This window comes from Panicum virgatum, chromosome 2N (assembly GCF_016808335.1).
Source record: "Panicum virgatum strain AP13 chromosome 2N, P.virgatum_v5, whole genome shotgun sequence".
NCBI lineage: Eukaryota > Viridiplantae > Streptophyta > Magnoliopsida > Poales > Poaceae > Panicum > Panicum virgatum.
This window is the reverse complement of record NC_053146.1, coordinates 20,573,401-20,585,264: the sequence shown is the minus strand read 5'-3', so window position 1 is coordinate 20,585,264 and position 11,864 is coordinate 20,573,401. Positions and strand designations below refer to the sequence as shown.

General features: G+C 47.1%; 1 protein-coding gene across 1 annotated transcript; it reads left to right on the top strand.

Moving 5' to 3' along the window:
• Positions 1-2,024: 2,024 nt before the first annotated feature.
• On the top strand, positions 2,025-7,146 carry LOC120660001 (probable uridine nucleosidase 2). Its single transcript, XM_039938314.1, has 9 exons — positions 2,025-2,349; positions 4,961-5,076; positions 5,165-5,224; positions 5,644-5,826; positions 5,920-6,024; positions 6,114-6,210; positions 6,314-6,421; positions 6,511-6,646; positions 6,749-7,146. Exons 1-9 carry the CDS (start codon positions 2,277-2,279, stop codon positions 6,855-6,857), a joined length of 987 nt encoding a protein of 328 aa, XP_039794248.1. The 5' UTR covers positions 2,025-2,276; the 3' UTR covers positions 6,858-7,146.
• The last annotated feature ends 4,718 nt before the right edge of the window (positions 7,147-11,864 follow it).

Genomic DNA, 11,864 nt, shown 5'->3' with positions numbered 1-11,864 from the left:
CCACTTGCACCAATCACAATAATGTCGTAGTAACCAAGTCATACATACATGAATTGTAATTTTCTTTTTAATTTCCTTAATATAAATCAGGAGGTCTAAAGATGTAATAGGACATCTTTGAAGAAAATGAAAAAGAAATTACATGTTCGTCAAACCTATAGCCAGACAAGCGACCTCCGTGAGGAGTGGGTCCAATATTGATAAGAAAGAATTTTAATTGTTTCAACTTTTATTTGTTCATATTTATTTAGGAGCTTTATACATTACTTCAGTTCTCATGTTTTAAATTATACTCCCCCAATTAAAACTACAAGACTTCTTTCAATTATTTATCATAAGGACAAACCTTAACCCGTGGTTACTATATTATTATATTCACATTTAAAAATATTTTCTAGAGAGTATATTTTAATGACATAATTGGATTACTAATAGAGTAATTATTGGATATTTGTTCAAATAACATGAAATATGACTTGCAAACTAAAATGGAGTACCACGTAAGTTGTAGAACATGGTATAAACATTCTCATTTAGTCGTTTCAAAGAAATAAGAGTTTTATAGTTTTGCCACTCCAATAGCGATTCGTATGTTATTGACTTGTATTGCGTTCGTTCCAAATTATTAGTCGTTTTGTCTTCTAGATATATAGATTTTACTATGCATCTAGATATAATATATATCTAAATGCATAATAAAAACTACGCACCTAGAAAAGCTAAAATGACTAATAATTTGGTACCAAAATAATATATGTTAATTTCTGTCACCTCTCTCACTCCATGTGAGTGATCATGCTCGCCAGATCTGGAAGAACAGGTTTAATTTGTCGATATCATGGGATCGACCAATGAAAAAAGGTGACGGCAATGAGCACGTTCCCATGTGGCAGCTTGCCGTTTGAAAGTTCGCCGTGATCATGGTTTTCCAGCAACCAAACATATTGTATTGGTTTATGTATGCTAAAGACATTCCGTATCCACAAACTAAAAGGTCTTTAAAATGTTGATATATATACTCGTTGCGTGGCGTGCATGTGGTTTTGATGAGCCATGCATTTTTTTTTTTTTGACTTTCAAGCTCCCTCTCTTTATTCACCTGACTCGGGATCAATAAGATCACGATCCACAAGGTTCTTTACAAAACTCGGGAGGGGATCAGACCATGTCACAAGTTGATCCGGGTCCCTTTGTAATCCAGAACAAGCCAGTTCATGAGCACAACCATTACAATTACGAGAAACATGTCAGAAGCTAAGAGTAACAAAGACTTCTCCAGGACCTCTTTCCAATACGTTCCGTAGGAAAACTTTGCAAGTTTGTATTACTGATTATTGGTAGCACTTACCAGTAAAAAATATATCTATTTTTTAAGTTGCATCTAAGAAATTAAGGGATTACTATCAACTAAAGTTTAAGGTTTGAAAGGTTTTTTTAGCAAACTAAAGCTCAGGTTGCTAAATTTTAGTAGGGATTATTTATTGGATTCTCTTACTAAACTCTTCTAAGTGGCCATGCTACCCTTCATTTAATTCTCTGCACCAACCTCTACATGTGCTTTGTTCCACAAAGCTAGCGGGTGGAATTATTGCTAGGATATTTTAGATCTTGCTTACTTTTAGCAAGTTTTAGCAACTTTTGGCTGGCTAACGACTAATTAAACCTCGTTTTGGGGATCCAAAGTTTAGCCAGATTTGCAATGTTTGGATTCGAAGTCGGCAGAAAAAAAAAAATCCTAACATCACATTATGTTTCTAAAGAAAAGCTTAAGACCTGTAAAAATAGCTTTGGTGGACGTGCACCACACATGTGACTATTAATTTCGTAGAAAGTTATTCGTCGGATACACCGGGACAAAATAACATGGCGGACAAAATGAAAATGATGGCGGATACAGAGAAAGCCGGCACACGTCACGCGTCCGCGTTTGTCATCTCCGCCGTCAGGTTTCTGATCGGACGGTCCCACCGCTGCCGCCGCCGCCGCGCTGCCCACATGACCCTGCCGCGCACGGCCAGCCGGTCGCCATCGGATGAGGCCGCCAGCGCCACCAACCAACTCATCCGTGTGTGATCTCTTCACCGTGCTCGTGCTGACTTGTCCAGACTGCAACCGCCTCCCTCCCGTCCTCCTCTTCTCCCTCGCTGCCGGTCAATTCATCGTCGTCTCCGCCATTTCCCTCCCTCCCACCTGCCTGCCTGCCTATAAGAAGAGGAGGAGACAACGACCGCTAGGAAAAAGGCGATCGAGAGGGGAGGGAGCGATCGGAGTCCGAGATGGAGGCCAGCAACGGGCAGATCCACCAGCCGACGGAGGAGAAGCTCATCATCGACACGGATCCCGGCATCGGTGAGTACCCTTCCCCTCTCCGGTGTCCTCTTCTCCTCCCTCCCTAATGGTCGCCTCCCCTGCCTCGCTTGGCTCCCAACTGAACTTAAGCGCTATCTGTTCATGTCGGTTCGAACTTTTCTTTATCTTCACATTTTACCCTGAGTTTACCTGCTGCAAATCAGTCCAGCCGCGCTACTGTTGGCCTTGCCCTACGTGCACAACAAACACGATCAACAGCAAAGCAACGCTTTGGATCGAAGAGCCCCAAAGCCTTCTGCTAAATTAATCTCGAAATGCCCTTGGATCCAGTTCTGATTCATGGGAATTCTCGCCTGTGCTTCCACTGCAACCGGTCGATTAAATACCTGATGCGTTGCAAAAGTTTGCTCACCTTTTCCGTCCCGCTAAATCATCTAAACTTTATCCCGGTACTACGAAACCAGCACAATGCACAGTATACTCGGCACTTTTTTTAACAGGGGATCCATCCGAGTCATTGTAGTATATTCCCTCGGAGTCCTGAATGGGGCGAATTCTTTTTTTTTTTGCGATCGTGCCTGAGCACGTTTTTCATTAAGAAGAAAGTAGTTACAGACACAACCTTGATGCGGCCAAACAAAACTTGACCAACACAAGAGTACAAAGGATTAAAAATAGAGAAACACTAAAAAAACGTACCCACAGATAAGAAAACATAAAGACACCACGAATAACAGCAAAGCAACACGGGGAAGACAAATGACACAACCCACACCATAAGCCAGAACCCTACAACTGAACCTGCTAGCAGAAACAACAACATCCAAGGCACAAAGGTCAGCGGCCTAACAAAGGTGGCAAAGCATCCACCCGAACGACCAACCACGGCGGCAAAGCATCCGCCCGAGGCAAACTACAACCAACACGACAACGGCGGCAAAGCATCCACCAGACCGGAACAGCGGCAAAGCATCCGCCAGCAAAGAGTACCGATGACCAAGTGCGACCCAGACGATGCAGATGAGATGAGGCGAAGGCAGGCGCAGAAGAAGAAACTCTCCGAGGAGAGCAGAAGACCGCCACCAGCACAGTTTCCAAGACAACGCCTCCAGGAAGGAAACGACGCCACAGACGCCGTCGTCGTCCGACCAACAAGGTCTAGGCTTTCACACGGAAGATAAGCTGGAGAGGGAGGAAAAGGGCGGAAGGATGACGCCTTCAAGAAGGTAAACGGCGCCCGAGGGCATCGTCGTCATCGGTCCGCAAGCGGAACCAAGGCTTTCGCCACAACCCTTTTCCAACCCGGAGCCGCCGGCCGCCGGGGGGATCCGCGCACGGCGAAGAGGAGGGCATAGGGGGAAAGAGTGATGCCTTCAACAAGGTAAGCGACGCCCGACGCGACGCCCTCGGGCGTCTCCGCCACCGGCCCGCAAGCGGACCAAGACTTTCGTCTTCACCCCGTACCCAACCCAGAGCCAATGACAGCATGGCGACCACCCCAAGCAAGAATGACGGCGGCCGGCAACCAGCCCCGACGGGGGCGGCACAAGAAGAGGCCCGACTGGGGCGAGCGGCTGCGCGGCCACAGCCCCCCGGCCACACGAGGCAGCTGCACGGCCAGGAACCCGGCCACCCGAGGCAGCGTCGAGCAAGGAGGCCACGCCCAAGGAGAGCGGCACCGCGGCCAGATGAAGCGGCGGCGACACAACCAGGAACTCCTGGCCACCCGAGGCGGCGGCGCCGTGGCCAAGAGCCCCCGGCCAACCGACGCGGCAGCGGCGGCGCGGCCAAGGGCCCCCTGCCACCCGAGGGGGAGCGGGGAAGGGTCCAGGGGCGGCGGCGCGCCGCGAGACCCCCCAACCGAACCGGCGGCGGCGCAGCAGTAGCACAGGGGTCGGTGGCGACGGCCAACACCGACGGCAGAACCGGTGGCGGCGACCCACACTGACAGTAGATCCGGCCAAGGGGCCCCGGATCCGGCGAGGAGGAGGCCGGATCCGGCCCCGGTGGCCGGCGGCGGCGAGGCAGTAGTGCGGGAGGGGAGGTGGGAGAGAAAGAGGAGAGGCGTGGTTGCGGGCGGGCGGAGTTGACTTCGGCCCGGCCATGGGCCGCCCCCGCCGCCCGGGCGGTTGCCGGCGACGGCGGCGGCCACCGGAGGCGACCCTGGGCGGGATGGTGGCCAGCTGCGTGGGTGCCCCCGAGTCGCACCCGAGAGCGCGACGCGTATTCCCTCATAAGTCATAACTACAGTGTTCTTAAGGATTCCACTGTATCCATTACTTTGCAACTGTTTGAGAAGATCCCCACTGCAAAAAAGGAGGCGCATTTCGGGACCATATCTAACCAAATCCAAAGGATGCTATGATTAAAGATGCACCCCCCCCCCCCCCCCCAACGTATAGTGAGGGACCAAAGATGTTTCTCTTTCTTCAAGAGGTATGCAAGCATGACAACGAGTGCAGCCATTGGGCCATTCCATGAATCTTGGACGCTGGCCAGGATCGTATATCCATCTTAGATTCACCCGCTCACGTCTAAACTTTTGTAACATCATCATGGTTAATTTGCAGTGAGATATGGTGGGTGCTACTGAAATTGCAGGCTTACAGTCACTGTTTGTTTGCTTAATGTATCCATGCTCTGATTCCAGATGACAGCATAGCAATTATGATGGCATTTCAGTCGCCAGGCGTGCAAGTGCTAGGGCTCACCACCATTTTCGGCAATTGCACAACGGAGCACGCCACACGCAATGCCTTGATCCTGGTAAGTAGTAGCACATTCTCATGGCAAATGCTCCTTTTCCACTTTGTTTCTTCTTACTAATTCTGCTTTGTCTAAAACTGATTGACAGTGCGAGAAGGCAGGCCATCCTGAGGTTCCAGTAGCAGAGGGCAGCCATGAGCCTCTAAAGGTATTGTTCATTCTTCCTGTACTTCAATTTGCTGGCACGTGTCTTAGGAACAGTTGTGAGTTCAGAAGATTTTGTGTTCCTTCATGTGGCATTAGTTCTACTGTTTTTATTCAAAGGCATCATATGGAAAAAATCAATAAAACTATATCGTGTATATTATTTGAATGTGTAAAATCTTCTTCAGTGAGTTTAGGGTCCATTTTTATTTTCATTTTAAAAAGCGTTACTTCAACCGGAACCAAAATCAAAGTCTGGAAATTTCGTATATCACGCAAATCTGCAATACCTGCTCACCGGTATCATTTGACGTCAAGCCCATGGAAAACGACCTTGATACATCGTACATCATGTGCTGGAGTTTGGTAGTTTGTTCAGTTGTTATGTAGCATGGACTGATTCACATCTTTTATTGTGAATAGGGAGGAAAGCCGTGTGTTGCCGACTTTGTTCACGGATCTGACGGCCTTGGGGAGATAGAGCTTCCTGATCCCACTATCAAGAAAGTTGACCAAAGCGCTGCTGAATCCTTGGTTGATAAGGTCTTACAGTTTCCTGGAGAGGTCTCCGTACTCGCCTTGGGCCCTCTGACGAACGTAGCATTGGTATGTTCTTTCTCTGACGCCGTAGAAATTTTCGGAGCTTATAATAAATCACTGATTGCTGATGGTGGTGCTAGCGCAACAATGTTTTTTCAGGCTATCAAGAAGGATCCCTCCTTTGTGAAAAACGTTAAAAAGATTGTTGTGCTGGGTGGGGCCTTCTTTGCAGCTGGAAATGCCACCCCTTCTGCTGAAGCAAATGTAATGCCAATCATGCGTATCGTTATGCTAGGAGAAGTCTGAACTGTGATTTGTCAGGCCTAACGAAAGTTTTCATTTGCCATTTACAGATCCACAGTGACCCGGAGGCAGCGGATATAGTTTTCACTTCTGGGGCTGAAATCTACGTGGTTGGCCTCAACATCACAACGCAAGTCAGCTTCACAGGTCCTTGATCTTTTCCTGAATGAATCCTGAAGCAATATTGCCACCCCCTTTCGTTCCAGTCACCATGGGAAGTAGAAGTGCTGAACCTGATGAAACTTTGCAGACAAGGATCTCCTGGAGCTGAGGAACTCGAAAGGGAAGCACGCGCAGTTCCTATGCGACGTGTGCAAGTTCTACCTGGACTGGCACATCAAGTCTTACGGCGCCCCTGGTACGCTGAAAACAATACCTTTGCACTGTACGTTGCCGTCTTCAGAGCCTCTGGATGGTTTCAGCTCATAGTTTGTGCGTTTGGCCCAGTAATTTTCCTCCATGACCCCGTGAGCTTCGCGGCGCTGGTTCGCCCGGACCTGTTCACGTTCAGGAAGGGCGTGGTGAGGGTGGAGACCCAGGGCATCTGCGCCGGGCATACCTCCATGGACTTGTTGCTGAAGAAGTAAGCCGACTGCTTCGCGGTTCTCTTTTGCTTTCTCTGTGTGCTTTGGTGGTTTGTCACTGATGATGGCTGGCTGCTGCATCATCTGTTGATGGTGCGCAGGTGGAATTCGGAGAACCCGTGGACTGGCCACTCGCCGATCTCGGTCGCGTGGACGGTCGACGTGCCCAAGATGGTCGCGTTTGTGAAGGAGCTCGTCACCAGAGAGTGACGAAACCAGCTGGCTTAACATGAGTTGTTTGTATACAGTGACAATCCGAGCATTGCGCAGTCCGCGCCGCGGTGCGCACCAAATTTGAGATGCATCAACATTTGACGTACTGCAAAGGCTATTATAATAGTCAGAATCATCGGTTCCATACCTCTGGACCCAGAATCAATTTGGGAGGGAGTCGAGGTCTTTACATCAACTTGATGTAACGATCTTGAGATCATAAAGCTTCCTTCATCGGAAGAAAAAAAAAACAATTTCAGAAAAAAAATCAACATGGTTGAACGTCTGTTGGAGTGTTGTTTTTCACCTCTGCTCCCAAAACCAGTTATTGGAACGTTTTTAGGTATTTTTGGTGATGCTTTTACTGAAGCACGTACATTCTGGCCGCTGTAGTTGTGCTCAAGTGCAGAGACGAACTGCATGCACCATGCAGGTTGAACCACAGAGAGTGGATTTGTGACAGAACAGTCAAATTAAAACTCTAATTAAATGTAATGGCCGTCATTTGAACACATCGGGCGCATTAGCTTAACGGCTTAATTTGGCGATTCTTTCTCAACCCACAGTCCGATCGAAACAACACCGGTAGTCTCACACGAAGATGAGCGCAGATGGTACGAGCACAACACAATACTTAAAAACACAAACACCATGCTATGAAACATTTAAATTACGAACCGTACGACATGACAATACTTGAAAATATACGCGAGTGACATACGATAACAACAAAGAGTTTTACAAACCGAGTTCGAAATACATAATATTATACGAGTGTATCTGTCTTTTATACAAAGTTTGATAAATATGGAATCTGCCCACTACAATATATATAAGAACAGAAATGAATTACACACTCAGCCCACGAGTGTGCAATTCCAACACTCCAAAGCTACGCGCCTGGGTCCTCGACGTTCCACCTATCCGCATCCAGTCAAACGAACTTGGCGCAACACGGAAAGAAGTCTACGTGTGCGGGTCCTGAAATCATTTTTCCAACAAAACTCTGAGTATACTAATACTCAGCAAGACTTCCCCGTCTAATGGGTATACTTAGCTCACGTATCTAGACATGCAAGGCTTTCTGGCTGGTAGTTTGTTTTGCAGAAAAGCATCTAAAAGTATATCCTTGATTTCAAGATTTTAGCTCCAAATTAAAGCAATAGATTTGCTAAATATCTATGTTTTGCATGTCTATGAAAACCAACGTGAAAACACAAATGATTAAGAAATATCAATATTTATCATATCATTCAGTTTCACTTCCTTACTACAATGTGACTCGAAGATCAAGGTGCTCATGTCCGAGAGCGACTGACGGCGAATCGATCCGATTTAACTTTGCAAGGTGGACCTAACCAATACGGCACGCATTTGTCCCGTCGGACTATACATGCCAACCATTCCCCTCCCCGCCTCGAACTACAGAACCGCCCCACCTGCATATAGTAAGTCGAGCCCTATGAGAGACCACCAAAAGTAAACTTATGCATCCCAATTCTCCGCAGCCACTCGACTCGCCCTAAGGGGTGGGTAGAAGTTCTGTACTTTCGAAACAAGGCAGTACTCGGCTTACCGGTTTCGACTACCACCCTACTCCCGGCATGCGGTTAGTACAATTCAAACATGATCAGCAGTGCCTACAACGGTACGGTCCTTAACCGACACAGACGGGACTAAGACACCCAGGAACCTTGTCCTGCTGCCATACCTATATATCATCATCACTTCCCGTCTGGTCTTAAGCTTCCTTTTATATCAAATTCAATAACTCGGAACTGGATTATAAATATATCATCATCACTTCCCGTCTGGTCTTAAGCTTCCTTTTATATCAAATTCAATAACTCGGAACTGGATTATAAAATATATATATCTCGCGAGTAACCGAAAATTACTCGACTTCTAATCATCCTATTTCTCGCAAGTGACCAGAGATCACTCGTCTTCTACCGGGAACCATTAAGCCTAGCACTTCTATCGTCCTATACATACTAGTATAACTCAAGGGAACCTAAGGATCATGCAACTAGGGTTCCAAACCATTCCTAAACCTAATGCAAAAGTAATAGAGACATATAAAAGTGTCATAATTTAAAATAATAGGATGTGCACCGGGGCTTGCCTTCGGGTTGCTGCTCGACACTGGGCTCAGCTGGGCCTTTGGGCCGGGTGCTCACAATTCTCCTACTGAACATGCCCCTGCTGCTCCTGTGGCCCGGCGATCACCTCGTGCATGGCTCCTTCGGCGGCGGACATGAGAATGCATGCAGTATGATTTGTAACTTTGAAACAAGCCTAAATCGTATACACGCACCACTACCCGAGACAACCCGACGTCCACAATTCTGCAAAACCCGGAATATCCGGACTTCAATCCGGAATATCCGGAATTTCCGGATTAATACCCGGAGTTTCCGGGTTTCACACAATTTTCGCCCCCAAAACTGAAATTTTGATTGAGACAAAACCAACCCACAAAAATCGAAACCCTGTTAGACCCTAGTAGAGTGATTCATAAGAAGATGATTGACCCAAAAGAAATCGCTTAAAACATCCTAGAACGATCATTCCATTTAGCCCTAGCTAGGTTACCTTCTCAAGTTGAAACTGAAGCCACCCCGTTAAAACTGAAGCCACCCCAGGGAGGAATGATTGGAAGGGATGATCCTCCACGCCGATTTGCAGCTTTCGAGGTCTTGAGATGGATTTGGGATGGTGGATTTGGTGTTTAGGGCTTGGGAAGAGAGAGAGCACGGGGAGGGCGAGAAAAGAGTGTGAATAACGGTTTATAACGTTTGGGAACAGCAAAAAGGATCAAAACATATGATATAAACTTCCAGGTCCGGAGTATCCGGGTGAAATACCAGAGTATCCGGATGTTTCCGGAAGTTCCGGGTCCAAATCCGGAGGTTCCAGTTTCCCCTGACTCCCGAGTTCGAAAACTGAGCTTGGATCGATTTCTGACTCGATTCGTAACCGAAGAATTAGGTCACTCATTAGCTGGTAAATTCCCAGGTCTAACACTCGGGTGTTACAATCTTTCTCCCTAAAAGAAATCTTGTCCCGAGATTTATGACGTAAGTGCAGGGTTAAAAAGAGAGTGAGATGTGATGTACCTTGATGCATGTTCATAAAATCCGGATACTTAGAATTTAGAAAATCCTCTTGCTCCCATGTAGCTTCATCTTCGGAGTGATTACTCCATTGCACTTTATAAAACCTTCTTGTTTGACGTCGGGTAACTCGGTCCTTGCGGTCAAGAATTTTGATAGGATGTTCAGGATACGAGAGATCGGGTTCCACTTGTAGATTCTCTATGTAAATCACTTTGCTTGGGACACGGAGGCATTTCCTGAGCTGAGAGACATGGAATATATTATGAACCGTGGATAATTGGGCAGGAAGTTCTAGGCGATATGCTACCGGCCCACATCGCTCAATAATAGGAAAAGGCCCAACATAGCGAGGCGCGAGCTTTCCCTTCACCCCGAATCGTTGGACCCCTTTCATTGGAGACACCCGCAAATAGACATGCTCTCCAACTCGGAACGATACTGATTGACGTTTCTTATCCACGTAGCTCTTTTGTCGGGATTTTGAAATCTTTAAATTTTCCTGAATAATCCGAACTTGTTCTTCAGCCTCACCAACCATATCAGGGCCAAAAACACTCCTTTCACCGGCTTCTGACTAGTTCAATGGGGTTCTACACCTCCGCCCATATAATGCTTCAAAAGGAGCCATTTTGATGCTTTCTTGATAACTGTTGTTATAAGCAAATTCGGCCAACGGTAGGCACCTATCCCATTTCTGATTATAAGTGAGCACACATGCTCTAAGTGTGACACCCTAGGTGTCTGCACATTAATGTTGCATACCTTTTATACATCATGTGCTTGTTTTGCTTGAAAAAGGACATTTTTTTAAGGGAAAATTCGATTCATGCCACCACAACTCCGTGAATTTGGGTGTCATGTTGAAAATCATGCCACTCAATGGCATGATTTTCAACATGAGATCCAATTTCAAGAAATTGGAGTGGCATGGATCCAACTAACCCTTTTTTTAATTATAAAAGGTTATATGTGTAATATTGATTTTATGCAAGGGTCTTTCTATAGTTTAATTTGAATTGAATGTGTAATTGTTACTTTTGTGGAGGGTTTATTTGCAAAATGTAGTGCAATGATTACATGGCAGAAAATCTTACATTTTGATCTACATTTGAGTTGAATTTGCATTGAAAAAGACAAATTTCCTTGGAATTCAAAATTCCTCCTATGTTTTTCAAATTAACTCTTGAATCTTTGATCAAATAAATTTTTGCACAACATCAAAGTTGTAGATCTTGAAAAATTGAACAACTTTCATGTTGGACACTTTTTCATTTGAGCTTTATTTTAAAAGTTATTGCTGGTTTACAGATTTTTCCCTGGAATTTTTGGAAATTGCAAAGCAGTCCTTTTTCTTCCACCTCAGGCCAGCTCCTCTGCTCCCCGCCGCCAGCGCTGCACGCCGCCCGCCCGCCGCTCTGGGCCGCCTCCCCGCGCCACCTCTTGCTCGCGCTGGCTTCCACGCGTCGCACAGGAGCTTCCCCACCGCCCTCTACCCCTCGCGCTGTGCCCTCCCCGCCTCGCCAGGCCGCCCAGAACCGCCCGCGGCCGCCACCTCGACGCTGCCGTGGAGGGCTCGGGATAGAGCTCACCGCTCTTCCCTCTCGCGCACAGAAGCACTACATATACCCCCGCAAGCTAATCCTTTCATCCTTTTTGCTTTTCCCCACCCCGCTCGCCCAGAACACTGCCGCCTCCACCATGGCCACCGCTCCCCCTTCTCCGTGGAGCACCCCCATCCAACCTCTTCGACCCCAATCAACCACACCATTGGCTCCACCTCGCAATAGAGAAGCTCCCAAGCCCACGCATGAGCTCTCTCTCTCTCTCTCCACAGAATCACCAGTAAAGCATCGCCGGATTTCCATTGCGCCCCCGCTCGCCGGCC